Genomic DNA, 27,623 nt, shown 5'->3' with positions numbered 1-27,623 from the left:
TGCCAGATACTGGGTACTTATTACAATTTGTCTTATACTTTGGGATGGTACTTCAGGCCAAGTTCAGGCCAGCGTATGTCCATCGAAATCTTCTTATCGTCGAGCACACCCTCAGACTTAGCATGTGGAACATGTGAAAAGGTGGTATGAAAAGCGCATGACCCCATGATCCCTGAGTCAGCATCTCCGTTAACTTAATCATGTATATTTCGACCATAGTCGGGACTTCAACACAATGACCGACCCGTTTTCGATTGTCACTGGGGTTGCTGGTCTTCTTTCCCTGGCCGGCACCGTCATCAGCCAATGCTATTGTTATGGCTGTGCGGTGGCTGAGGCTCCGGATGAAGCAAGGCGACTGGTGTCTGAAGTCACCAGTCTGAATGGCATCTTATTAGGTGTACAGGGACTGGCTGCCCAAATGGACATACCAGAATATCAGCTAGAGTCGGCACTGAAGGACTGCAAGCTTGTGCTAGAAAGCGTGTCAACGAAGTTGCACATGTTCTCCCCTGCGTCAAGCAAATCGCCAGGTAAACGCGCAATCAATCGCCTGCTCTGGCCACTCCGCAAGAACGAGACTCAGGAATTTATCACAGCCGTCGAGAGACACAAAAACTCAATATCCCTCTCTCTAAACTCGCTTTCAGTGTAAGTCCAAATGTGCTCACTACGCAGAAAACGTTACTCAAGGGAAAAACAGGGAAGCGCTTATGAACCAGAGTGCAACTCTGGAGACTGTCTCAGAGACCCTAACAGAGATTAAATACAACAATGCAGAGCAGGAACGAAGAGACATCTTCCACTGGCTCTGCGAGCATCATTATGAAGCCCAATTTGAGCGCGCATACCAGCTTTATTGCTCCAACACATGCAACTGGCTCCTCAATGATCCTGCATTTCTGGACTGGTCCAAAGCCAGATCTTCTCTGCTCTGGATGCACGGCCAGGCAGGTTCTGGGAAGACTATAGCCACAAGCTACCTCATCCATCACCTGATGGACACAAAAACGGCGGACTGCCTATTGGCCTATTTTTACTACGATGCAAGTACGATTGAAAGTCTGACATCAGAGACTTTCTTTGGTGCCATTGTCAAACAGTTCTGCTCAGAACTCTCACAACTGCCTGACCAACTTGTTGATACCTATAGGCGAGCTTCAAGTCGTCTCGGGAGCCCCAAACAACCAAATCTAACCGAGTTGAAGTTGTTTCTGCAGCTACTGCTAGAAAGTACGCATTCGGCAACAATTTTCATTGACGGTCTAGACGAGTCCCCCAATTACTCCGTGGTATGCGACTTTCTGACTTCAATCGTGTCATCCGGCAGATACCCCCTACGTGTTTTCATCAGCAGTCGACCGGAGGTACACTTGCGTCGATATCTCGTTAGATTCCCAGACATTCCTGTCCCCGAAGAAGCGACTGAACAGGATATCAGTGTATACATCAAGATGAGAATACATACTGACCCAAGGCTTCGGCGCATGAGCGAGAAGATGAAGGATCTTGTCGAGCTAACCCTGCGAACAGATTCTCATGGAATGTACGCCATAGTTTGCATTACAATCCAGCTTGGCTGATAACACCCTTAGCTGACTTCTTGCAGGTTTCGCTGGGTACAATGCCAACTAGACGAAATGTCGAGGCTGAGGACCGATGCTGCTTTGAAGCAAGCGCTCAATCAGCTCCCCCCTGGCATCGAAGACTCATATTTGCGAATCCTCGACAGTATTGCTCGTGAAGATATTTCGTTTGCGACACGGACGCTATTGTGGCTTGCTCATGCCTCTACACCGCTGACCCTAACGGAGCTAGCTGAAGCTGTGGTTCTTGAGCCTGACTTTGACGAATTGGATCCGGACTCGACACTCAATGATCCAAGCGATGTTCTCGAAATCTGCCGCAGTCTGATCGCCTTCAATCCTGTTTCACAGACAGTCCGCATTGCCCATCACTCCGTTCGAGAGTATCTCACTGGGCGACTCGATCAGGCCTCTGAGTTCTATATTCCTGCACAAGCGTCGCACCGCACCATAGCGGATGCTTGCATTCGCTACCTGCTTCTTGAAGACTTTTCAGCTGGGCCGTTGTTCAGAGCAGACTTCATGTGGACACTCTCAGCGTTCCCTCTTCTCCGATATGCGGCTCAGAATTGGCCATTTCATGTGCAGATGTCGGGCGCGGAGACTGAGTTACTTCCTCTCATTCGAAGATTATTGACCACGCATTCAAACCCCAAATTTCTCTTCTGGCTCCAAGTTGTCCTCTTTGACTCGTGGCATGGCTACCTTCACCCTAACACGGACCTGGAAATCGCTAGGCCTCTCTACTATGCTGCATCCTACGGCTTGGCAGAGACTGTGAGAAGTCTTGCGCAAGCGGGCGCTGATCTAGACGAACGGGCTGGCAGATATGGCGGTACAGCGCTACATGCTGCCGTGTGGCGGAAGCAACCAGAAATAATCGATGTTCTTGTAGAAGCTGGCGCCGACCCAACGATGACAGACTACAACGGAGTTACACCAGCCGAACTCTCTCTATTCAGCGGGACAAAGTTCTACAAAAATATTTACAGGGAGAAGCGCGCCAAGGGAAGCCTGGCACCCTTGGTTGAAAGCGTCCTCCGGTTACGAGAAAAAGAGCTCGCCGTGTCCACGGCCATGACTGTCCAGGGGTTCAAGTCTGACCAGGATGACGGCCCGAAACCAGGCGTTGTCACACTTCGAGTGATCAACGAGACTTTGGATGATAAGCATTCAGTCAGTCATAACCCGGCGGAGCTGTACTTGCCATCTATACCGACAGGAACCGTCCAGCGCTCTGAAGGAAGTTGAGCATGGCTACGAGGAGTAGAAGACGATCTGACTCGATCTGCTCTGATGGGCCAGGCCCCCTCCGCCTCATCGCTCGACGTGAAACGTGTTTCGGCCTGCAGAGTCAGTGCAGTGAAGGATTTCGATAAATAGCTAGCGGCAAAAGACTCAACAGACCGAACGTTCGCTCGTTCGTTTCCGATCCCGCATGCACCACAACACCTTCACCTTATCCAGACTTAGTGTCCATTGCTAGTCCAGTCAGAAACATGGCAAGCAAGTTCCTCTGAACACCCATGCCATCCTGCTTGGAGGCTACGTTTGAGAACTTGCTCTCATGAGCAGCAAAACTGCTCGCCGCTAGCTGCAGTGCGGCGTTCGAAAAACCTCATCAGCGGTGATGTAGCTAGCTCGCTGGCTAGCTAGCCCTTTCGGTCGGGCTAGATGGGTCAGGTTGGGTCTGGTTGACGGGAGGTGTCCTGTAAGAGATGGAGAGTGAGGCAGAGACTGACTCGTCTCCTCTCGTCTCGTCTACACCGGCGGCCAATGATACTGCGCAAATACACGCTCATGAAACTTGTTGCGAGGCTCAGGTGAAGAGGGTGTTGTTCTCTCTGCCACTTGGCATTCGCGATATATATAATATGGACAGGTGGATATGGAAAATCTATTGTTAGCACACACATCTTTTCGTCACATCGAAACGTTTAAACGCTCTAGATTGCACAGGTGTGATCGAATGCTCTTGTACATCGTAATGGAGCAGCTAACTCTTCCCTCCATCTCCGATGCCTTTGCTCTGGTGGACTCGACGTAGTTCAATTCATGATTCGTTCTTAGAGATCGCCACTCCGCCGTCTTCCTCGTCGTCATCTGACACTCCGGCGTTTTCGACGTCGGCCGCCTCGTCTTGCATTTCCAGATCACGTATGTGGTCGATGTCGTTGACAGGCTCAGATTGCGCAGGTTCGGCTTCAGGTGACGAGCTATTCCCCCGCATCTCCCTGTCGACGAATTCGTCGAGCTTGTCGACAAAATCTATCGTCTCTGCCTCTCCATCTCCGCCAGCGTCATTTTTCTCGCCGTCCTTGTCGCCACCTGCCTTGGTTACGGTCTCTTGCTTCTGCGCCTCAAGCCAGCCTTTACTGTTGTTCAACAACGGCGAATCGTCATTGAACAACCGCAATAGCATTGCCTTCCTCTCTTCCTTGGGCAACATGAGATTCAGGGAATGAATAGATTTCCACAACGGGAGGACCATTCTCTCCTCCAGCCCTTCGCCTTCTTCTCCATCACCACCGGTACCCGTTCCTTGGACGGCATCGGTTTCGCTTGGCTCCACAATAAGCACGCAACATCCCATTCCCATCCCTCGCACCTGTTCACCCACCTCGCCCAACTTGTCCCCTTCCTCGCCTTTGAACCTAGGAAACATCTCGATCAACAACCTCCGCAGCGTCTCTTTCTTTTTCAACTTAACAATCCTCTCGGGCCCAACCCATGTTTCCAACATCCTTAACCCGTCTGTTTGAATCCTCCACGGACACACTTCCGGGCTCGGTGCATCCTGTTTCACGAACATCTTGACGCCCGCATGTACAAACTTTATCCCTTTCCCTTCATTCTCCTGCAGAATTTCCTTGGCGAGTTTGTTGGTGTAGTAGATATTCTTGGTGGGTGTGCCTTCGGGGTTTCGGACCATGTAGCGATCGTCGGGGAATTGTGGTGAAAGATTGTAGAAGGTGCGGATTCGATTGAGTTCGGGGAGGGAGGGGGAGAGATATTTAAACGGTTCTTCGAATGGTTGGACGCGGTTTTTCTTTTTTGAATATTGTTGTCGTTGAGGTTGTGGTGCTGGGGCTGGGGCTGCTAAGGGCTGATCATTTTGAATAGTCGCGGATGGGGTTGTATTGTTGAGTCCATCTTCGCTCTTAATCCGTTTGATTGGTTTAATGGCTCCATTTTCACCATCCTCGCGTTTCCGTTTCATTGGGGATTCCGAGTCGCTATGGACCATCTCATTCTTCTTCTCCACCCCGCCAATTGCTAAAATCTCAGATTTGATATTCGTGCTTGGGGAATCGGCGACGTCAATTTTTGACGGCCCTTGTACAGCAGTGGCGGGCTTCTCCTCCGGTTTAGCCTTGATCTCCGACTTCTTCTCCAGAATTGCGATGAAAAAAGCCCCCGTATCTTGCTGGTGAGGATAGACACGCATAGCTCGGTCAAGAGGCAGATTTTCCTTCGGAGGAAACATGCTCTCGGATAATTTTTCAAGTCCTCCATAGCCAAACTCAGCTTGTTGCTTTAGAACAGACTCGTAGTCCTTCCAGATCCGACCAGACTTGTCCATGACGTTCCATTGCTTGAGGCCGGGCGAGCGTTTTAGACCAGGAAGCAGATCCTTTGTTTCCAGGATATGAACGAGCTGCGGACCTCCACATCGGTTGATGGCTTCTGCGAGGACGGCTTCATCTTCAACTGGATTCATGCTGCATGTCGAGTAGACAACTCGACCTCCAACTTTGAGCATTTGCAGGGCTCTAACTAGAATTCGGACTTGCGTGACATGGAGACCCAGACCGTTACTCGGTGTCCAATTCTTCCATATCTCCATGTTCTTCCTCACGGTGCCGTCCCCAGAGCAGGGAACGTCCGCAAGAATGCGGTCAAACTTCAGATAGCGATTGCTCACTGGCTTTCCTTCGGGTGTTGGAAGTGACGAGATCTTGATCGAAGGAAAGATGGTCGCATCGTGGTTCGTGACGACAATGTTAGGAGAGCTTAACCTTTTCATCTGATGAACCAGCATGTGAGCTCTCTTATAGTCAACGTCGTTGGCGACCAGTAGACCCGTCGCCCGGCCATCGTCCTGGTAATCTTCGCCCTCCAGTCTATCCAAACCATTTGCATTGTTGGAAGCAACCTGTTTACATCTTTCCTCTTCGCCGGCATGGATCATCTCGAGCAGCTGCGCAGATTTACTGCCCGGCGCAGCGCACAGGTCCAACACCGTCATGCCTGGTTTCAAATCCATGACCAACGGTGGTATCATGCTAACCACCTCTTGCCGCGTGATATTTCCAACGTCAGTCTCCGCCACAAGAAATCTTTGAAACGTGGCAAAGGGTTTAAATCGACGGATAACGTTTTTCGGGGTAGTCATGAACCACGCTAACTGATCGGGGTACCACTCCACGGGACGAGGGGCGTCAACATATTGGCCTTCGTAGGTGATCGAGGTGATCTCTGGGATGTAATAGTCTCGCAGTCGCTGCTGGACTGCCAAGGCATGTCTGGACGAGTCAGTAGGTGTAGAGAAAACACGGAAGACTTGGCCGTGGACATGAACGTACGCTTTAGATCCGGTGAACCTGAAGCTGTTAGGCAGATCCCTTCGCATCGCTTTCCAAAAATCAACTCTCTCTTCATTTGAGACTATCCCAAGCTGATTGTAGTACTGTTCGAATTTGTCATTGTAGCGACTGATATCCTGCTTGCTGCCGCGATTGTCGGGTCGAGGACGCGGTCCTCCACCTCGTCCGCCACCGCGGCCGCGGCCACCCTATATTGATCGTCAATATTGTTCGAACAGTGTAGATGAGAGAGAGACGCTTTACCTTCTTCCCACCTCGCTTTCCCATTGTCTCTAGATGGACGAGAAAACGATTTGCCAGAATTGTCGAGTGGGATACAATCAGCCATGCAAAGCGTACTTCGTAATGTGGGGAAATTTTCAGATGCGGAGATCCAATGCCAAGAGTCATTAAAACGGCGCGCACCTTTTCCTGTTTTTGGTATAAGCGGAAATGCCGCCTTGGCCTGCCTATCGTCACGCCAGAGAGCACGATGCAAAAATCAGGGGCTGTGTCCGACAGCCCATCCTTCGAGACCTCGACCTCCCTAGACCTCCCACCAGCGCGCCTCCTTGACTTCCATTCGTAACGAGAATTTCTTTTTCCCCCGAAAACAGTGATGCTTAGTCTGTTATGTACATAATCTGCAATATCAGATATGGCCACCACTGCAGGCGTCGTCGAGGATTTCCTTTCACTAGTCGATTTGCATGTTGAAAGACGAATCTCGAGATTCGAGTAGTCATGGGACCGCCGGTAGTGTCAGCGAACTTAATTCCATTCGGGAAGTGGGTTTCCTCAGCAGCCAATGGATCCAACGATCGAATCATGAAACCAATCCTCCTAAGATCACGTATTCATCCAAGACATCCGGGATCCAAAAGTGAAAAACAACACTGTGATAAGGAATTCTTGCACAGGCCGAGCGAGGTGACCGAATCTACCTCGGACGAGGAGTCGAAAATATGGTCGTCTGTGATAAAGAGGGAGAAAGATGGGTTCCTACGGTGATCTGCTTTTGTGTGTGTTTAAAGGTTGGTCGGCCTGGCCTTCTTTGCTCGGCTCGGTGCCACTGTTGAACTGCCTTCATCTTGGCATTTCGCAGCCACTTTGTCTCTATTTGGTAAAAGGGGCAAGATCCGCAGGGCCATCAATTCTTGCCCATAAATCAGTTCAAGTAAACCAAAATCAGGACCAGTGACAGGGATAGGCTGATCCTGCTCCACATTTTCCTCGTGTACCATGAAGCCTCGGAGAAATACCGCTGAAAGAATCCCTATATTGAAGGTACCATTATTAACACATAGCTGCTGTAGCGCTGACGGGGTGCTCATATACTGACCGGAGGTGGACAACCACCATTCATTCATGGGAATTGCAGCTTACGTTTCCACACACGACACAAGGTCAAAGGAATATGCAATTTAACCTGTTGCAGTCCTCTTACCGGCAGTCTACCGTGGTGCCAGTCATGCTCAGGGACAGCCGCAGAAGCGAACAATATTCAGATCCTTCCACTCTGTCTGGCTCGCAATATCGACGATGATGAATCACTCGGAAAGATATATAAAAGCCGCTCCCACTTCTTTGTCTCAATGGTAACTAGTTGACCACTACAGGCATTTGCAGGTCATTCTCTTATTTCCTTCAGTCACTCGTTACCCATCAGCTTCTTTTTGTTCTTTTCAGTTCACCCTAACAACTTGAATACCGCCATCATGAAGGCCGTCAGTATTATCTCTTCTCTCGCTATGGCCTGCGTAACGGCAGCTGCACCCTCTTCAGACTGGTCCGGCGGATATGGCAGCGGTGGCAACGCTGGAAAATGCGTTACCCAGGATCAGGCCACAAAGCTCGTCCACGATTACGCCTTCTTTCTCGCTCATGCGGACGCCAGCCAGCTCCAACAAGCTAATGCCACGGCTCAGAAGATCCTTGCCTCCGATTTCACCGAGCAGTCTGACTCGATCAATGGGTTCCTGGGCCTCAAGGTAGGTTTTCCCATCCCCGCAATTCTCAGAGACTGACAGAGACACACTAGCCGGGAGACCTCACCTTCCCCAGCAAGGCCGGCTACATCAACGTGGTATTGAGCCAGCCACCTATTTTCGGAATCACCGATCTTCAACTCGTCCCATTCAATTGCAACCAGATCCTCTGGTATTGGAAATTTGCCAACCCGGGCAATCTCAATGCTCCCATGCCGCCACAAGCTGTTCAGGGGATGAACATTTTCGATGTCAACGACAAGGGTCTCATCGAACACGTCAACGTCGAATTCAGCGTGTTTTACTACGTCGACCTTGGCTTCAATGTTTCAGGCTTCGCTGGCCCGATTTCGGGCGTGAACCCTTGAATGGCTCCCTTGACGAGAGATTACTTGGTGGCACAAACTTGTTGAGGGTGTGAAGCGGCACTTCTGGTTTAATTTTTATTTCGATTGATAGGGCATTCACATTGTTTGTTTGTACAGAGCAGATTGGAGCCTCTAGCCCTTGTCAAGCATGTCGATATAGAGCTGCACTGGATATATGTTCAGTATCAGCACACTAGCTAGAATATTGCAATGTATTGTATCAGCTGAATTCTGATCCTCGATCTAAATCTCGTGGGAGTCTGGGGTTAGGCATGCCGCCAAGCCACTCCGCCGTCCTGGAGTTGCCGGGATTTAATTCCTGACTATCTATGGAGTACGAGCGTCGAGGTAATACAATACATCCTCAGGATTTATGTCTTTGGTGAACTTAAGTCCTTCGGAGATTAAGTCCTAGAAACGCTAAGAGCCATTAGGTCTGATCTAAGATTGCCGGCCACTGTCATCATTCGCGCGAATGTGGTTAGAGATATTCAGAGGTAGGTCGCCATCTTTTATCCTTCTAAATCGACATAATGAACATCATCCATTTCGATGCAGTCTGACTTTGAGATCGACTTGCTTAAATCGAACAACAGCGTCACAGGCCTCGATATCGCAGCCCCGGCGGACTGCCCAGAGAGCACAAGAGGGTTGGATCTACTGAACTGCAGCTGAAGGCGGTACGCTTAGTCGACAAGTTGCCACAATCTCGAGGAACTCCTTGTGGCCACAGTCATCATCATCATTATCATTTTGAGCTTAGGCCGCAGCTCATCGTCCTCGACAAAACCTTGAAGAGGTCAATCACATGCTGCAAGTCCGCAAAAGATACCGAGGAGATCTCAAAGAGAAAAACACCGCCGATGATGAGGTAAACCGTCGTGTCGGGATCGAACTGGGCGAGTAGCTTGCGTACAGTGGCACACAGGCCGTTGAGGCTGTCGCCTTCCAACCGCTAGATGTAACACCGCCGGCAAAGGAAGTCCCAATCCCGACCCCCCAGCTCCACTAGGAGCTGACGGATCACAGAGCCTGCGAGACCGTTGGGTTCGTAACTGGCATCATCAAGAGAGCAGAAGAGACCGCAGTAGTACTGTATGAGAACGTGAAGAGGCTCTGGGTTGCCCACGCTGGGTATGAAGTCGCCACAAAGCAGGGACATGGCCGAAACCTTTTCTTAAGACCGCATCGAGCGTGGAAATTACCGTCAACCAGCAGTACGTCCGGGTGCTCGCTAGACAGTCGTGTGAAGAAACAGTCCTGATTCACAATGAAAGCCTTGCCCTTGAGCTAAGGGGGCGATCCGTCTTCCCCATTTCAGCACCATTTCCAGCTCACCCGCCCCATAGGACATGAGAGGTTTGATGTCGTAGTCTGTGGAACCCTCCGACACAATCTGAAATAGCCGTTTGGGCGAAACAACAGAGCTCGAGAGCCTGGTTGCTCTCGCTTTGGCCCTGTTGGAGCTGTCTCCTGGTTCCTAGAGTGTCTTAGCTGTTCTACCGACATCGAACGCCAACTATACTAGTATTTCTTTGGCTTTCCAAGCATCATGTAGACAATGTCTGTCAACCAATCACCTTTATAATCCTGACCAGTGGAAAGTTGCCGGCACCTGGATGAAAGTAGCCAGCCTCAGGTCCCCGACGGAAGCCCCAACAGACACGCGATATTTGCCAGCTTCTGCCATCCAATTGTCTTGCCTCTCATCATAACATGACACCGCGTACTTGTCGATATTGAATGTCACTTTGCGGCTTTCTCCAGGTTGCACGTCCCGAACTTTTTGAAAGCCTTGCAATTCCAGAAGCGGGCGAAACGTCGAGCAAGTGAGGGCAGACACATATAGTTGAACAATCTCATGGCTGGTAAAGTTTCCAATATTCGTAAGTGTGAGAGACACCGACACGACTCCATTGGGGTGCAGCATGTTGTCACCTTCGAACAAAAGCTCGCTGTATTTAAATTCCGTGAATGATAGACCGTGGCCGAAAGGAAATAGAGTGGGTATATGTCGGGTGGAGTAGTGTCTGTAACCAACCATTATGCCTTCAGCATACCTCACCCGGCCGTTTTCACCCGGGAAGTTGCCATACCTGTTCCAATGAATAGGTGAGATTCAGCAGATCGGGACGTGGAGAATGGAGCTCACGATGGGTTTTGCTCTAACCGTCGCGGGAAAGTTACGGAGAGCTTGCCACTGGGAGAGACTCTGCCAAAGAGAACATCTCCCAAGGCATTGCCCAGTTCACTCCCCATAAACCATCCTTGAACCACTGTAGAAGCCTCATCAATCCAGGGCATCTCCACTGGACTGCCGGAGATGTTCACAATTACGGTCCGCGGGTTCGCCTCCAACACCGCCTTGACAAGTTGATCTTGTGATCCAGGTAATCTGAGATGGGTAAGCGCTGAAGCTCCATTTTGCGGTATATCACTTCATCTTACTTCATGTCCTTCCGATCCCAGCCTTCACTTTCATGTTCCTGATCTGTTCCAATGCAGCATATTACCGTATCAGCTAAAGCTGCAGCTTCAAGTGCGTCATTGAGGAGTGCCTCGGGGCTGATAACTTGGGACACCCCTAATCGCAAGATGCCACCAGCTAGATCAGCCGCAGTTCTGTCGGAAAGGCTGCTCATATTGGAATACTCAGTGACGACCTTGTACTGGCACCCCGCCGTCAACTTAATCGTCCCGCGAACTTCTTTGGTGCCAAGTCCTAGAGTTGTTAGTCGCACTCAATGGGTTTCTTCGAGCTAAACCTGCACATACCAAAGAAGTGATCTCCTCTTTCCTGTTTGGTCCAATTGTCTACAAGGAGGACTCCATCAATGTAGAGCTTTGCTTTTCCCGTGGTAACAACGCCAAATTCGAAGTCGCCATCGCTTGGCGCTATGTACACTCCGCTAAAGTGACCATATACTGAAGGAAGAGCCGCCTTCGGCAAACTGTCCAGAAAAACAAGCCTCCAGGTGAGCGAACGAGTTCCTGCAATTTTTTGAGCATCTGATGTTTGTGTGAAGTCACGATCAAAGAACTGCAAATCCAGTCCCTTCTGTCCATCTGCAGACTCTGTGCACAGAAGCGGAAGCAGTGCGTGCTTGTAACAACCTTGAGCAAATGCTAGCTCACTAGATGGACTCTGCTGTTCCAGAGCCCTTTTAATGCCGTCATATGCAGAGATGTAGTAGTAGGGGAATACCGTTGAGCTTCCACCTCCACAATACAGATCTTCCTTGGCGTTGGGCCCAATTATCACGACGCGGCCAGGTGCCCTGATTGGAAGGAGCTTTGCAGCATTTTTCAGCAACACAACTGATTCAGTCGCAGCCTTTCTGTTTGCTTCTCTCACTTCAGGGGTGTTGTTCTCCCACTCTTCAGCGTCCTCAGGGACGCCGGAGGCACGCGTTTTGTCGACGAGGTTAAGAACATTTCGTGCTCTTTGTTGGAGGACCGGGGCTTCAAGTTTGCCAGCATGCAGCGATCTCATAACCAGTTTACCTCTCCATTCCGCCTTACCTGGCATTTCAAGGTCGAGACCGGCGTTCAGAGCCTCGCTAGTTGAATAGGTTGCGAACCAATCAGATCTGCAATGTTAGCCGCGTCTATTGAAAAGGAAGGGCCCAGCCAAGTTGGACGTACACGATAGCCCCATCCCACCCCCATTCTCTCCTAAGAACCTTCTCAAGAAGATGAGGGTTTTCACTAACGTGGAGGCCATTCACGCGATTATATGACGCCATGATAGCCCAAGGCCGAGCATTCCTTACCACTATTTGGAATGGCTTGAGATAGATCTCTCTTAAGGCTCTGTAGAAGGTCAGATTGGGGAGTGGCAGAAACGATTGGGATGCGTAAGGCATTCTAACCTTTCCTCGACGATAACATCGATTTTTGTGCGCTGGCTTTCTTGGTCATTGCATACGAAGTGCTTCACTGTTGTTGCAATACCTTCATGTTGAATGCTACTGACAAGGCTGCAGGCTAGAGAGCCACTGAGCACCGGGTCCTCTGAAAAGGACTCGAAATTCCTTCCTCCAAGAGGAGACCGCTGAATGTTGATTGTAGGAGTCAGTATCACGCTGCAACGGGGACTCAATCAGCAAGGGCGTGGTCAACGTGATTCGGATCCGTACTGGACACCTTGTGCTTTCGCTTGCCCTGCCATTTGGGTCCCAATCTCTTTCACTAGATTGACGTCCCATGTTGAAGCTAGTGCAATTGGACAAGGAAAACATGTTGTCGGTGAAGCTTGAAAGGTGCGGCGCCTGGTTCAAAAGTTAGAAGATCCTCTGCCTTTCCGCGAGCTCTAGCTCATTCTTGGCATGATGCGGTCCTTCTTACCCTCGCACTCCGCTTGGGCCGTCTGAAACCTGTCCATGGTATCTGTTGTTAGCAAATACAACTTGAACGTCGACAAATGCGACTTCACTTACACGGATAGACGGGATGCCTCGGTGAGGGATGGACGCTGTATGCCATCTGTAATTTGTCAGATTGTGAATTGTGGCTGAGTTCAGATGTGTGGGATTCGTACGTATCTTTCCCGGAGAGTAGTGAGATCGTCTCAGGAAGAGTCAAATGATGGAGAATCGACTCCAACCGATGGCCAGCCTCACCCATTTCGACACGCGCCCGACTTTGATTAGTCGTAACACCAAAGTCTTTTGTCCGTTGAGACTACCTTCAGTGAGGTAACTTTGCTTTTATGGTCATCGCGGGAAAGGGAATGTTTGCTGAACATGTTTTGGACAATCGTGGGTCACTCGGAACCGAGCCTGGGGCTGGATACCGGTTCGTTGATGGGCTCTTCCTCATGTCTGTGTCCGTCCGAAGGCACCTCGAAGGTCTCGACTTACTGCGGACGCTAGACTGCAAGATCCTAGTGCGTCCTTCTTGAGACTAGGGGTTGATGTGGGTGCAGCTAAGACTTTTGGACGACCGAGGCAGCAGGGGGTGTTGGAGGAGTTCTCTGTGAGAGGAGCTCCGTCGTGCCCCGGAACCGGGACCGGAACATAGACCGGAGCCGGCTCATTGAACCGAGCCTGCATCCTTAACAGCCAGCCTCGACAATTGTTCCTGTCCTGCATTGATGCTCCTCTGCGACTTCGCTACCTCGTCGATCCCGCCTTACGCACGAAAAGTCATTGATAACTTGAAGCCGAGGCTCTAGAAACTCGATAGGGCAGGTTAGGCTCATTTCTTGCGAACTGATGACGATGCGGGGTTATCTGCACCCAGGCATTGGATGCGCGTTGCCCTGAGATCTCAATGTTTTGTTCTTCTCGTTTGGAGCACAGAGACGGTCAATTTCTGCGTCCCCTTCTTTGGAACTAAATCGTGGTTCGAATAGCATTCATGTCGCAGCAAACTGGAAATAGCAGCATCGAAAGTCGTAACCAGCGGAGGCACAGAGATCCGCCTTATGGCGCGACACCAGCCGAATATCCAGAAACACCCCATCTACGATACGCGAAACCTGGAAGAGCCGCTCAAGCATGCAGAAAGTGTCGACGCCTTAAGGTCAGTCGCAATCGTATAAAGTACGAGACACAGCAAGACGCTCCATGGCTAACACCGTTCAGATGCGATGTGTTATGTCCGCCGACACTTCAACTTGTCGCCGCTGCGAAAGGCTCGGACAAGTATGCGAATTCCGTCAAGACGATCAGGCAAGGACAACGGGTGTTCAACACCATGATCGGGTTCTGTCCTCTTCTCGACTCGACGATCATCATGGTGCTTACAGGCGTCAAGCGTCTTCGACAAGTACAGACAACTTTGACGGTTTCAACACGGCCACGAGCTTTCCTTCCAGCTTTATATTCTCCATCACCACGAGAGACAACCAATTAAGCGATCACCATACTCTTTTGCCTCAAGAGCGAGCCATATCAGACGCAGGCGAACTGCCTTCTATCTATTCAACATCTCCCGTCTCCGCAGTCGTGGGAAACAGTGAGCCCTGTAGACACAGCACCCACATGAATGAAGTCATGGTTCGTACTCCAGGAATTGAGGGTGATACCACGGACTCGAGGTCAAGTGGCAATGACCGGCCGGAAATGAAGACACAGCTGCCCTTTTCAAGGACTGATATCAAACAGTTCATTCACGTGTATGTCTGACAGCACCTCATTGCTTTCTCGGCAACGCCTTAACATACTCAGATTTCTTGAAAGAATTTTGAACTTCATCCCAGTTCTCAGCAAGGACGACTTTGACGCAGAGTCATTGCTCGACAATCACACGAATTTAGCCTACTGCATTTGTTATGTGACCTCTTTTTTCCTTGCTGGAGGCATCTCTGCAGCAAATGCGCTCCGAGGTCTCGTTTCGGAGTTTATTCTTGAGAAGTGCACCAACCCCATTGGCATTTCAGCTGACAATCTTCAAGATTTTCGCGTTTTGATGATACTCTACGCTTACGCGCGACCGTCACCAGCTGGTACTGCCACCCATCATCCAGTTCCAACCTCAGTTCTGAAGGCATTGGTTGAGGGACATGCAATCAACATTGGCTGCCATCGATCCGTGGAGGGTGTGAAGACAGACTTGGTATCTGGTAGAAAAGACATTAATAAAACAATAGAGTATAAAAAGTACACCTATTGGCTATGGCTGTACACTATGGCTCATCAGTAAGTCTCCGAATTTTAAAACAGATTGCCTGCAGACTCACTCACTGAACAAACACAAAGCACTGCCATTCTGAATAGCAGCCCTCCAAGCATTCGGGGCGACGCTTCTATCCGCATCGCCACAAGTCTTTTAGCTGGAATCGACAAGTCTTCTCGGACAGGCAGGCTCCTCGGAGAGGTCGAGTTGTGTTTGCTGTGGGAGAAGGTACGACGAACGCCTCAATCACGCGCGGCGCCTCTAGTACTGATTATTTGGGGAAGGCGAGTACCCTAGACTGCCGCCTAAATGAATGGTGGTGTGTTCCTGAAAGCCTCGAAAGCCTGGACTGCTCTCCTTCTGCTGCGTTAGAAGTTGCAGAGATGGAGATTCAAGCTTGGTGCAACAAATGGAATGCATTTATAGCTCGAGGTTTGACATCTCAGCTTGCCCTAATTTTCCCCCTCCAGTCTGACCTTTCCCGCAGGAGGCTTCGGACTTGGCCTGGATTTCCACTTTCGATATGCAAGGTTCTGCATCACTAGCTACACGCTTCGCTTCGTTCAAGGGTCAACAGGCAATCTTAGCGGCAGCGAAAGAGAATCTGTCAAGCACTGCGTGCAATACGCTCTCGAAATTCTAGATTGGGCGTTGCATCTTTCTCCCGTCAGCAAGGACGCCTTGAGGTATATGAGTGATTTTGGCTTTGTCATGATCGCGTTCGTGGCATTGTTTGTCGTACAGGTGCACCAGCATGTTAAACCTGTTTATGCTGAACTCAAGGACGCCTTGAATCGGGTTGATGCATTGTCCGAGTTGATGGCGGATTTGGCAGTCAGTCCTAATCACTGCACCGCTCAGCTTGCGCGGTCTCTGAAACGGCGGTTGTCGCAGATACGTCAACATGAACGCAGAGAATGTCAAGGTAGAAGCGCGCAGAATTGTACTATGGAGAGCCACCTGAACTCCGATCCGCAGATGCAGGAGTCCGATGCGGAGCCGGTCATCCACCTCACTCGAGTCGAGGAAGGTATGGTCTCAGATGGTTTTCCGAACGATCCATCTCACTGGGACCCGACAGCCTGGTTGACTGAGTTCCTCAACGACACAACAGATTGGAATGTTCCATAGAGTGGTCGGGTACCGACTGCAGGGTCTAAACTTACCAGCGGGAGCCGTCGTCATAAACCGGAATTCCATGACTTCAACACCACCCCCAGTTTAAACTCCACCTTTTGACTCTGGCCTGTTTAAGATGACAAACGAGGGCCGGCCGGTTCAAGGACCGGATCCGGCATCCATCTACCATTGTCTCACGCGATATGAGCTCTCGGAAGCAAATCTCACCATCCTTCTCATCTTGTCTGTTACCCCGTGGGGAATATCTAAAGCCCCGGAGACCCTGTCGGCACGAAAATTGTGGCTCTACCCGACCAGATCCTTCTTCCTGCCTTCCATCAGAACGGCTACAAATTTGCCGCAGGCCAACGAAACTTCTGCTCACATTGACCAAACCTTTTCGCAATGGCAGACTCAGCAGACAAGATAGCTGCATCTATTGTAGAACACGACGAAGAAACGCAACAGCCTGTCAAAAACAACAGGCAAGTCGACGATGCCCATCGTTTTGTTCAGGAGCACAGTGCTATTGAATGGACAGAAGAAGAAGAGAGGAAGGTATTGTGGAAGATCGATATACGTATTATCATATTGGTAAGACAATGAGATGCCCCTCTGTTCACTCCAGCAAATGACTTACTGGACATGCAGCTGGTGCTCGCCAACATCATGACATCCTGCGATAGTCAAGCATATGGAGTTGCAGCAATATTCGGCTTGATTCAAGATCTCAAACTCTACACCATCATCAGCACCAACCCAGTAATCCTCAGTCTGACCAAATACTCCTGGACAAACTCAATATTGACGTTCGGGAGTCTCATCGTGAGTCTTTCGTAGTCTGATTCGACTTTTCCGATCGCCGCAAACTAACTGTCTATTCCGCAGAGTCAATATCCTCTTCTCCTGCTTGCCCAGAGACTTCCGATTGGGAAGTACATGACAGGAGTCGTCACGTACTCTGGAGCTCTTTCGCTCCTCTTTCTCACTCTGAACAACTTTGCGGGAACCATGGCTCTGAGGCGAGTTACCATTTCCCCATACTCGGCCTGTTTAGCTAATGATGATCAGATTCTTTTATGGTTTCCAAGGAGTCGGGCTCTCAGTCTGCATCCTGATTAGTTCAATGTGGTAAGTCATGTTCCATTCTATTGGATTAAGTGGCCTAAATGAATTCTCACAGGTGGAAAACAGAGGAACAACCTCTTCGCATTGGACTCTGGATGTGTGGTGCCTCTATCGGAGCGATCGTCGGTCAAGCTTTTGATTACGCTGCAGCTTCAATCAAGGGGCAGTTCGAAAAAAGTCCCTGGAAGTGGATCTATTTGCTTTTGGGATCCATGACTGTCGCATATGCCATCTTCTTTGGCATTTTCTTCCCAGACTCTCCGATGACAGCTCACTTTTTGACCGAACGAGAACGAAACATTGCCGTCAGGAGGCTGCAAAAGAATCAAACTGGGATTCAGACACGGAGGTTTAAGCCCCATCAGGTCCTGGAAGCTTTTACCGATCCACAACTCTGGCTCATATGCGTGACTGGTTTTGCCTTTGCCTTTGCCACAGCTGCGCTTGGCAGGTACGCTTTGCTTCTGATTCTTTGACATCATGCTAACTCGTATCAGTTTTGGGGCAATCGTTCTCAGCGGCTTTGGCTTTTCAAATTTTAAAACGGTGCAACTCTACATGCCATGCTCTGGTATTGTTATTATCCTGATGGTAGTCTCTGGGTACGAACACATTAGTCAATTTCATATTCTACCGCATCTACGTAAAAATACTGACTCGCACTCGTTCTGCCCACTAGATCCCTAGCCAACAAGTTTCGAACCTCACGTATCATAATCGCGATGGGGTTTGTGATACCTACAATCATTGCATATGCCCTACTCTGGAAGTTACCAAGGGATAATCAAGGAGGCCTTCTAGCTTCCCTCTATCTTGTATGCACCCCTCAGGCTTGAATTTAGTTCTCAATGTTCCACAATCCTAACAATTCTAGACTGTCTTCTTCTACGGTGCTCTGATTCAGACATTTGGTCTTCTGGCGTCCAACGTCGCTGGATATACTAAGAAAACCACAGCAAACGCCATGGTTTTCATGGTCTCCTCGATTGGTGGAATCACCGGCCCGTTTGCGTTTAAGGGCAGCGAAGCCAGTGAAGGCTACCCCACTGGAATGATCATCCTCATGGTATCAATGGCTGCAGCAGAGGTCGCGATGGTAACGCTTCTGTAAGTTTCTTCGTGACTGTGTGGTGCACATCACACCGATTGATCATGATCTCTACAGATTGTACTACAAGCGCTTCAACCGTCGTCGTGATCTGGCAGTGCAAGCAACTGGAGCCCCGGATACCCTGCAGTCAACATTGGCTGAAGAACAAGCTGCATTCCTTGATCTGACCGACCATGAAAATCCTTATTTTCGCTATGCTTGCTAAATAAAGTACTATACCTGGGGCTCGGAAATTCGAGCGGACGGGAGACAAATTCAAAGATTGAGAAAGCACGGCGAATCCATATGAGACTACTATGTAAGGTCTGGGAGCGGGGGACGATCACACACTGGTAGCGTTTCACTAATGGGCCGATTCGAAAAGCTGACGATAACCAAAGAACCGAAGTAAATATATTCAGGTACTTCATATATATTTAACCATAGAAGAGACATAAAAAAATTCACTGCGAGGCGAGAAATTCGTCGCAAGAAATGAACTTGGCAAGACGCTTTCCAGTAATGAGGCTAGTCTCCGTTGACTACCCAGTTACAGGCCTCCGGGTATATGACGTGGACTATACTCCTTGGGGACTTGAGGATACAGCATCAGCGCGACAAACTTCTTTGCGACTTATGCTATGGGGCTGAAATTCTAGAAATGCTTCCATTCCGGCATAAACAGCCATACAGGTGTTTCCAGCGACTCAGAGGACCAGAATTGGGAGGTGAAGCATATTTTCTAACCTATTTCCCTTTAGTTTATGGAGTGGTACTTCATCTTTCTGACACGTAGCCCAGTCCCTTTTTGGATACTTTTCGATGTAATCCATTAAACTCAGGGAAACTTCAAGGATTCAAACTATCTGACCCACAGACCGTTTTCTGTCACTTCCCCTCGCTGTTCTTCATGGCATATCTCGTCACAAACTCACAAGCCGGCTGAATATACCTCAAATGCAACTGATCGCCGATCTTGGACATATTCTCGAATGCATGAGACTTTTCAGGCACCACGAGCACCCCGGAGGGGATGTTGTGCTTTCTCAATTTATCGTGGAGTGAAGTCAATTGCGACGCATCCCAGGCTTCATCGCTGTCACCAACCATCTGAAATGTCGGAGGCCAATCGCTGAGATCGCCGAAGAATGCACCTACATCGTGATGTCAGCGTGCCAAGGGTTGCTTCATGCAAGAAACGGGAGAAAATGATGGTTCTCTGATTTAACCTACTGAGGAATTTTACTTTGTCTTCAGGAGCGCTGCCTTTCTTCGGTAACTTCCCATCAACCAGACCTAGAACGAGAAAATCGGCGATTACTTCGTTCAGGAAGATGGACAGACCCAGCAAAGAGCGGGGCTGCATAAAAGCCTCGACGCTAATTGTTGCCTGCGTGTTGGTTCTGGGGCTGTCGAACATGGCTGATTTGATAAATTCTGGTGTAGGGTCCACGGGGCAATTCTCGATGACTTGATTGAGTTTGCCTCCAGCCATTGCTCGGCCAAGTCTGCGGGACTCGAGGAGGTTTGTTGGTCCAGCCATGAGTAGGAGAGCTTGCGGCTTCTTTTTCCAGATCTTGGGCTGTTTGAATACGTTAGTATATTACCACAAGTTACCAAAGCAGGAGCTTTGAGCTTTTCCCTTGAGCACCCATCGTCAAGGATGCCAGATGAGCCCCAGCAGAACCACCGGCGACCACAATTGCGTCGGTATTAACCGTCACGTTCACACCTCGATCTGCCAAAGAGGACTGAAGCTTGTCGCGAAGCCACGTTTCGACGACACGCACGTCGTCTAGTTGCCCAGTGATGAAATTGACCTCGGGGATCAGACGGTAATCAATCGAGACGAAGACGAATCCCCTTGTGAGGAATTCATGCAATATCGGCTTGGGGAAATCAGTGCGCCCACCCGCCATCCAGCCGCCCCCATGAATGTAGAGGACAATTGGCCGCTTGGCTAGCTGGCTCTCGGACTTCTCGTCCGACGACGTCTCCCGCACCCAAACATCTGCATCGATCTTGATCCCGTCTATCTCTCGGTACACAAACGTGTGAACCTTGGGCCAGTCAAAAGAGTTGTTGAAGTCAAGAACATCCTGGACAGCAGCCTTAAAGGCGTTGCTTATGTCTTCGGGGTTTTGGACTTCCACTTTGCTCATATTGTTGTCAGGTTTGGTTTGGTTATCGTTACTGAAAGTTGAAACTCCAGGAATCACCTACCTTGCCGACGCATAAAGCTTGACAATCGATCAACTACGTTGTATATCTACTGATTATCATTGTTTTGTTCCCAGGAGGAGTTCCCCTCGCTCTCTTGAACCATGAACCGGAGCATGATGGCCCGTGGCGAACCGGATAGAGAACGCGCAGTCGGGACCGGCTCGGCCTTTTCCCAAGTACCGCGGCGCCTTATTTCACGACTACCGCGAGAGAATCGGGCCCGTACCCTAGCATCACCATCCGCGGCAGACTAAGGGCATGTGACAAATTTAGAACGGAGTGACTGGCTTCCATATGAGGGTCAGGAGGCTCGAGGATGCCAGGAAGTTGAAAGGTGCTGCCGGGCAACAAGGCTGAATGACCCTGAAAATCCCTTACATAATTGCCAAGTCATTTTTTCCGGGAAAGGCTAGCGCAGCTCAACTTTAAAAGTTGCCAATTTGAACGCCTTCCTACTTGGTCCTCCTTGGCATCTGTTACATACATTTCGAACAGACTACCTGAGCTCGGCATCTAATCTGATTCTCTCATCTGATATGGATGTTCCTCGCCCTTCCGCCACAAATAAACCCTTTAGCGCGAATTCCAGCTTAGAGCGATAATTTCCAGCTCTGACAAATACACGCGCCCTCATTGGTAGACATCTGGTCAAACAAACAGCTTGGCCCGTATGATATCAGCCAGCCAACCCGCTCAGCCTCAATGCAGGCGCCTACAAGACCAAGAACAGCATACGCAAGCTTTGCTCGGCAGGAGCTTCGATCATCATGGCAGGGCAACACTTCTCGGTATAAGTACCAACCTGATGTCAGAATGCAACTCAGGCTCTCTTTTCTACCCATAAACCTCTCGATTGCCTAGGGCGGTGATTGGGAATACAACATCTGATTCGAATTTTCTGCCTGCAAACATGAAGATGTTCGCGGGACTCGTTGCACATTTCGAGGTGTTGCTCTGTGAGTGGCTGCAATTCCACATGTCCATTTTTCTTACGAGCTGACCCCAGGACCACACAGCATTCGCAGCCCTTTGTCTCGCCAAACAAGCTCAATTCTATGAGAAATCGGATAATTATGGATTTGCCATCACTTCCACGAGCACCAACGGCAATGCCGACGCCGGAGAGTTCAACATGCAGATTTCGGCGCCCGTTTCCTATGGCTGGGCTGCGGTAGGGACCGGAGATCGTATGCGCGACTCCCTCATGTTCATTATATATCCTTCCGGTCAAGACAATGGTAAGTCTGTTCGTTCCCATTTCTCCTTAGAGCCAAGTGCCAGCGGGACACTGACAAGTCCTTGCAGAGGTCACGCTAAGCGTGAGAACCTCAAGGTCCGTACTGCACACCACATAGACGGCACACTGCTAGAGCCAGTACTGATCCTCATTCAACAGTGGCCACGACACACCCGAGCCCGTGTCAGGTGTCAACGCAACCGTACTCAGCTCCGAGGTCGAAAACGGAAAGATGACGGCAACTATACAGTGGCATCAGAGCTCGGGCCTCAAGTTCAACAAGGTCAAAGTCACAGATACCAAGCAGTCATGGATATGGGCGGTCGGGCCGAACGAGCAGCTCCAGTCAAACTCCGTCGACGCAGAGATCGACCAGCATTCGCACTACGGTGGGTTTAATCACATTGGAATGAAGATTGCGGGAGACTTGCTGACACTCTTTTGCAGGTGTATTCTTCGTCGACATGCCTGCGACACAGAACGCAGTTACCACACTCCCCAGCATATCAGGCACGTCCAACGTCTCGGCAGAAGGTCAGCCTGACTATTACCACGGCCTCGTCTATGCACACGCGATACTCCTCGGCGTTGCGTTCGTTATTGTCTTCCCAGTGGGTGTCCTCGGCCTGCGGTGGAGGTGGTCGATTGCATTCAAGGTGCACTGGATGCTGCAACTCTTCGCCACGGTCGGAGCGTACATCGGACTGGCGGTAGCCGTTGCCATGAGCATTACCGGCATCGAATACGCAGCGTTTGGCGAAACACATCAAATCCTTGGAATAATCGTCGTCGCAGTATTGTCATTTCAGGTCGTCATGGGCTATATCCACCACGTCAACTACAAGAGGGCCGGCCGTCGCACCACCCCATCATATTTCCATCTCTGGCTTGGACGTGTTCTCATCTACGCAGGCATGGTCAATGCGGTTCTGTGAGTCAAGGAGTTTACAGCTGACAAATGAGGCACACCAGCTGACCTGCAATCTAACTAGGGGCGCCGTGCTCAGCGACGACACTGGCATTGCCGTCGGCGTCGGCATAGTCTCGGCTGTGCTGGCCCTCGGTCTCGAGTTCATGGCATTCCGCCACCGTCGACAATACAGCAGAATAGAAGACTCCTCGAAGCATTCCTCTAGCATCGCACTTAACAGCATGGATGGATAAACCTAGAATCAACGGGTGCCTAAACGAAAACGGGTCGGAGACTAGGGGGGAAAAGAAAGGGAAAAAAGAAAAGGATAAAAGGGGGGAATGAATAGGAACAAGAATAACAATGGTGCTCAAGGTTTAACGTTTGGGAAATCGAAACTCGCCGCAGCATACCTTGCAAACTATACGGATGGTCGTTGTGGGCGTTCTGATCTTGGGTTCAGGAGAATCACTAACATTCTCATGGGTGGGAAATATATAACGAATACAGAGCCGGTCAGGAATAGATATGTCATGTATATGTATACCCCAATCTAGATTGCTATCTCATCTTAAATATGCCGCTCCAGGTCTGAAGTTGCTCAAATCCTGCGGTACCTTCCATCTTCAGACATCGCGTCTGCCTGTACTATTCAAAGAGATACATAATATCCTCCTACTACAAGAATACTCCGCGGCCAGCTGTGACCCTCGGTTTCAGAGTGGCGTCCACTCGGCCCCTTCCATGTAGACGAGATAATAAAAAGCGACAAGATACGGAGCCTTCATCGAAGCATGGTTTGAGAATCCATGAACCGAACTATCGAAACTGCCAAGGCATAAGCGCACTCAGCTCCCGACAGAAGCGCGTCGTGTCGTGTGGATGTACAGCGTGCTCCGTATGAGGACTTGCGGCAGGTTTGGTGGCTGTACCTAATTATGGCGAATGGTGTAAACCTGCAGATAGATAGATACGTACAGTACCATGCCCCGGCCGGCCCAAGGGCCTATTAGCGTCAACTCGTCTTCCAGAGCCAGGTTGATATCCAGCTGGATGTCTCCCTGACATTCGTAAGCGGTGTGTTTGAGCCCGTAATGGTCTCATCGTGGCTGGCCATAGCCTGGAGGTTTCAGTCCTTGCGCTCATGCAGTCACTCCAGGGAATAGATGGAAGCCACGCGCTAGCGGGCGAGACCATAAAGGGACGAGACCTCGTCGCATCCTAGCTAGAAGGCAAAGAGCATCTTGCCAAGCAGAGCTAATACGTGGCCTCCCAACTCGTCTCCTCACGCCTAGAGTGGCGAGTTGAGGTGGTGTTATGTGTATCAAATTCGACACTCGCTGAAGCTGGTCTTGAGCGTATAATTTCATATCGTTCTGTGCACGAAGCCCCAATTATAACTGGAGAATTCCTCGAATGCATCCTAAAAGGTAGACAAGCCCTGCCAGAGACGAAAAGTTCGGCATTTGCGGACGAGGAGATGTTCAGCAAGAGGGCCGAAAGCATTCCTACTCCAGAGATATGTGTGTTGAAAGAGCAATGGTAAAAGACACAGGAATCGTTGTGATAAAAGGCTTAGATGATGTCTTTCCTTTGCCACAGAAAGACTGAATTTGTGAGATGCTGCCGTCTCTCTCATTTATCATGCTCTTGCGTTCTTGGTCTGATTGGCACGAGGCTGCACAAGGTTGCGTAGGGCTATACTCTGCCGCCATTAGTACTCGACGAGCCAACCAGTGTGTACAAGCCTTGCGCTTCCTTCTCCTTGTTTGAAGGCCTCTTGTGTCTTTGACATTTGAACATTTTGACTAGAGAAAGGGTAGTTTGAGAGCGGGTGTCACCAAGTGAATACTGACAAAGTAGATAGAATAGACAGGGCGACTGAATGGATTTTGTCCGCTGGAGCAATATCGTACCTTTGTCAAAATCTCCTGCAAAGAGGGCCCCCAGCTTAAAAGGTTAATGCTCATCTTTGGGAGACGCATCTGCCGAAAATTCATACCAAGTGCTCCTTGGGTCAGCAATTGGCGATCATCACGCGAGGCTAGGCAGTGCTCGATCATCTTGAGCGTGCTGTATCATGCACAACCGGCCGATTGCGATACTTCGTCAGCAAACTTGCTAGTCAATGACAACCAACAGCATTACAGGTGGTTCGTTATGATGTGAAAAAATTATGCATTCCGGGTCGGAGACTGTTGCGGACTTAGTGAGCTAATTAGTCCATTAGTGATTAGTATTTATCAGGCTAGTGGCATTGCTAAGCTCAACGGGTTTATTGCATACCCGCACCTTAACCTAGGCAAGCCTAGGGAACTCAGGCTACTCAGGCTAGCGAGTCTAACACAACTATTAAGGCCACCCGCCCAAAGCCGTTCCCCACGTCGCGGAGGCCGTGTGAAATAGGGAGTACCTGGCGAGCTCCTACTCTACGTTGTTGACACTTCTGCGCCGTGCCGTCCTTGCTTCTAGACAGCTATGCACCACTGCGTCTTGATCCCGGAGAAACCTGTATTCAAGACCGGTCTCTAATCATGAAGCTCATCATATCTGGAGCGACAGGATTCGTTGCGACAGAACTGATCCGACAAAGCCTGAGCGAGCGGAGCATAACTTCCGTGGTTGCCTTGGCGCGTCGCCCTATTACGGTGCCCGACAATCTGGGCACCGAAGCAGACACGTCCAAGCTGAAGAGCGTTGTCCTTGAAGATTTCGCGAAGTACCCGGATGATGTGAAGAAGCAGTTGGAGGGGGCAGATGCTTGTATTTGGTCCGTTGTTTTCTGTCTGTCTGCTACTTCTTCTCTATATTAGCATCGCAAAGATATTAGAGGCTGAAAGTCTATTTTAGGACCCTCGCAATCACCCCCGGCAAATCCACAGGCATCCCGTGGGACGAAGTCTATCGTGTTTGCCACGAATATACGATGGCTGGTCTCGAAGCAATATTCGAAGCCCGAGGCTCTGGGACCAAGTCCACGCCGTTCCGATTCTTGTACATGAGTGGCATGGCTGCAGAACGTGACCAGACAAAAACACCCACGTTCATGCCCAAATATTGCTTGATGCGAGTGAGTTCCTAGCTTTTGACGCCACACAACCCCGATCAAAGTCTCTGACATTGCCCGATTAGGGCGAGACCGAGAATCAAGTCCTGGCCTTCGCATCTTCCCACGCAGGCGAGATCGAGGCCACCGTCGCGAAACCAGGACTGATCACGCAACCAGGGAGTATCTTGCACTGGCTGAGAGCGACTATGCTCTGGTTCATGGTTTCGGTGCCCAGCGTAAGTGTCGTGGACATCTCGGCCGCGATGTTGGATCAAGCAGTGAATGGATTTGAGAAGGATCCATTACAAAATCAGGATTTGATCAGGATTGGTCAACGCGTGCTAGGCGAGAAGAACAGCTGAGGTTTATTTTGGGCTTTGAGAGCAGAGGAGGATGTATCCGACCGAGAATAGGGTGGCAGACAGGCTGCTAAGGTTCATCGGAAGTTCTGCGGTTTGCGAATCAATACTCTCGATTTGGGATATGCTGCAAATACGCCAACGAATGTAACCTCGAGAACAAGTCGCATAGCTGCTGTCATCCAAGGGTTGGGTTTGCCAGGTCCTGCCCTGTTCGAGGACGACTTGGAGATATTGAACCTGCCACTTTCCCTCTGCGATAACAGCCCTCACGCTGGCTGCACATGCCGGCCCAACCGAACGCCTCACAATGCAGTTTTGCATCCCTCTCCGAAGGCCGCCAAACTCCGCGCTTGGAAATAATGTCCTTGGACACTAGAACACCCACCGGTAACTAGCATACCTTCCCGCAGTCTCACTTTTTCTGATGATTTTGACCACATTGCCTCTCTTCAAGCCCAAATACTTAGCCACGGGGTCACTAAACTGGATGCGGGGCAACTGCGTCTCCTTCAGTCGGTATCTGTCCAGCAACACTTTCTTCTCTTCTGCGCTCAGGAGCACATGTTTAGGTACTAGTTCATGCCGCGTGATGTTGACGAGGAGATCCTGCTCTTGGAACCACTCGGCGGTGATCCCTCGTTCGGCAAGCGGCTCGAAGGCGCGCAAAGCAGCAGCAGTCACCGGGCCAATGGTGATGAAGATCCCTGTGGTGAACTTGTTCGCGTCGAGGTGTTGGGCAAAAGCGCGAAGATGCTTGATGCCGATGGTGGTTTCCGGGCTGAATTCGACCCAGATCGTGCCGGCTGTGGTTTGCGGATTGGGGATGAGTTTGGTGGCCCGGGGTGTATCGCGTTTGATCATCTCTTCGGTGGGTACGGCTTGCAGTTTCATGAGCCTCCGCCTGTCGAGTGTGAGAATCATGAGCAACCTGTGTTAGGATTTGACTGGAACTCACTCCGCATGGCCGCTTTGAGGGTCGCCAAACTTGCGCTGAAACTCGTCGCGCGAGATTTTCAACTCGTTTTCTGCGATTGCGTAGCCCTAGAAGATATATTAGACCCTGCACGACAATCTAGAGCCACTGTAATTGCTCGGTCGCATACTCTGTCGACGAGCATCTCTAACACTGTCCGCCACGTTCGCCATAACCTAGTCACCTCTTTCTCAGCTTCGACTGAGAGTTTCGGCCTGTCATCGAGATCCATTGTGCAGGCGCCAGTGAATAGTGAAGGATCTAGACGCGAGGCAGTAGGAATTTGTCAGAAGAGTTACAGATTTCACGGTGGCAGGCTTCGTGGTCACTGTTTTCATGGATGCGCTGTCGCAGGCTGTGGAAAAAATTGTGGATAATCCTCG

The 27,623-nt window shown here is 50.2% G+C and overlaps 11 protein-coding genes across 11 annotated transcripts; 6 read left to right on the top strand and 5 right to left on the bottom strand.

Moving 5' to 3' along the window:
• Positions 1–235: 235 nt before the first annotated feature.
• On the top strand, positions 236–2,837 carry A1O5_13320 (uncharacterized protein; the record flags this gene model as incomplete). The annotated part of the gene is made up of 3 exons (XM_007753886.1): positions 236–651; positions 704–1,546; positions 1,610–2,837. 3 exons carry the CDS (start codon positions 236–238, stop codon positions 2,835–2,837), a joined length of 2,487 nt encoding a protein of 828 aa, XP_007752076.1.
• Positions 2,838–3,639: 802 nt separating this feature from the next.
• On the bottom strand, positions 3,640–6,460 carry A1O5_13319 (uncharacterized protein; the record flags this gene model as incomplete). The annotated part of the gene is made up of 3 exons (XM_007753885.1): positions 3,640–6,112; positions 6,173–6,381; positions 6,437–6,460. The coding sequence occupies 3 exons, from the start codon at positions 6,458–6,460 to the stop codon at positions 3,640–3,642; spliced, it is 2,706 nt and encodes a 901-aa protein (XP_007752075.1).
• A 1,463-nt stretch (positions 6,461–7,923) lies between these two features.
• Positions 7,924–8,528, top strand: A1O5_13318 (uncharacterized protein; the record flags this gene model as incomplete). Its single annotated transcript, XM_007753884.1, has 2 exons — positions 7,924–8,163; positions 8,214–8,528. The coding sequence occupies 2 exons, from the start codon at positions 7,924–7,926 to the stop codon at positions 8,526–8,528; spliced, it is 555 nt and encodes a 184-aa protein (XP_007752074.1).
• Positions 8,529–10,110: 1,582 nt separating this feature from the next.
• On the bottom strand, positions 10,111–13,154 carry A1O5_13317 (uncharacterized protein; the record flags this gene model as incomplete). Its single annotated transcript, XM_007753883.1, has 10 exons — positions 10,111–10,624; positions 10,681–10,923; positions 10,977–11,250; positions 11,304–12,118; positions 12,174–12,341; positions 12,401–12,613; positions 12,668–12,799; positions 12,876–12,904; positions 12,968–13,013; positions 13,069–13,154. 10 exons carry the CDS (start codon positions 13,152–13,154, stop codon positions 10,111–10,113), a joined length of 2,520 nt encoding a protein of 839 aa, XP_007752073.1.
• A 2,378-nt stretch (positions 13,155–15,532) lies between these two features.
• On the top strand, positions 15,533–16,280 carry A1O5_13316 (uncharacterized protein; the record flags this gene model as incomplete). Its single annotated transcript, XM_007753882.1, has 2 exons — positions 15,533–15,581; positions 15,637–16,280. The coding sequence occupies 2 exons, from the start codon at positions 15,533–15,535 to the stop codon at positions 16,278–16,280; spliced, it is 693 nt and encodes a 230-aa protein (XP_007752072.1).
• Positions 16,281–16,673: 393 nt separating this feature from the next.
• Positions 16,674–18,507, top strand: A1O5_13315 (uncharacterized protein; the record flags this gene model as incomplete). Its single annotated transcript, XM_007753881.1, has 7 exons — positions 16,674–16,862; positions 16,920–17,093; positions 17,157–17,361; positions 17,463–17,847; positions 17,894–17,998; positions 18,076–18,211; positions 18,271–18,507. The coding sequence occupies 7 exons, from the start codon at positions 16,674–16,676 to the stop codon at positions 18,505–18,507; spliced, it is 1,431 nt and encodes a 476-aa protein (XP_007752071.1).
• An 867-nt stretch (positions 18,508–19,374) lies between these two features.
• Positions 19,375–19,981, bottom strand: A1O5_13314 (uncharacterized protein; the record flags this gene model as incomplete). The annotated part of the gene is made up of 2 exons (XM_007753880.1): positions 19,375–19,640; positions 19,720–19,981. 2 exons carry the CDS (start codon positions 19,979–19,981, stop codon positions 19,375–19,377), a joined length of 528 nt encoding a protein of 175 aa, XP_007752070.1.
• A 118-nt stretch (positions 19,982–20,099) lies between these two features.
• On the bottom strand, positions 20,100–20,648 carry A1O5_13313 (uncharacterized protein; the record flags this gene model as incomplete). Its single annotated transcript, XM_007753879.1, has 1 exon — positions 20,100–20,648. One exon carries the CDS (start codon positions 20,646–20,648, stop codon positions 20,100–20,102), a length of 549 nt encoding a protein of 182 aa, XP_007752069.1.
• A 1,530-nt stretch (positions 20,649–22,178) lies between these two features.
• A1O5_13312 (uncharacterized protein) lies at positions 22,179–22,881 on the top strand (the record flags this gene model as incomplete). Its single annotated transcript, XM_007753878.1, has 2 exons — positions 22,179–22,335; positions 22,394–22,881. The coding sequence occupies 2 exons, from the start codon at positions 22,179–22,181 to the stop codon at positions 22,879–22,881; spliced, it is 645 nt and encodes a 214-aa protein (XP_007752068.1).
• A 2,509-nt stretch (positions 22,882–25,390) lies between these two features.
• On the top strand, positions 25,391–26,267 carry A1O5_13311 (uncharacterized protein; the record flags this gene model as incomplete). The annotated part of the gene is made up of 3 exons (XM_007753877.1): positions 25,391–25,626; positions 25,707–25,926; positions 25,989–26,267. 3 exons carry the CDS (start codon positions 25,391–25,393, stop codon positions 26,265–26,267), a joined length of 735 nt encoding a protein of 244 aa, XP_007752067.1.
• Positions 26,268–26,639: 372 nt separating this feature from the next.
• A1O5_13310 (DNA-directed RNA polymerase I, II, and III subunit RPABC1) lies at positions 26,640–27,472 on the bottom strand (the record flags this gene model as incomplete). Its single annotated transcript, XM_007753876.1, has 3 exons — positions 26,640–27,168; positions 27,223–27,308; positions 27,371–27,472. The coding sequence occupies 3 exons, from the start codon at positions 27,470–27,472 to the stop codon at positions 26,640–26,642; spliced, it is 717 nt and encodes a 238-aa protein (XP_007752066.1).
• Between the last annotated feature and the right edge of the window lie 151 nt (positions 27,473–27,623).

Source organism: Cladophialophora psammophila, assembly GCF_000585535.1.
Source record: "Cladophialophora psammophila CBS 110553 chromosome Unknown aczJe-supercont1.46, whole genome shotgun sequence".
Taxonomy (NCBI): Eukaryota; Fungi; Ascomycota; class Eurotiomycetes; order Chaetothyriales; family Herpotrichiellaceae; genus Cladophialophora; species Cladophialophora psammophila.
The sequence above is the reverse complement of the archived record's forward strand: the minus strand, read 5'-3'. Positions and strand labels throughout refer to the sequence as shown.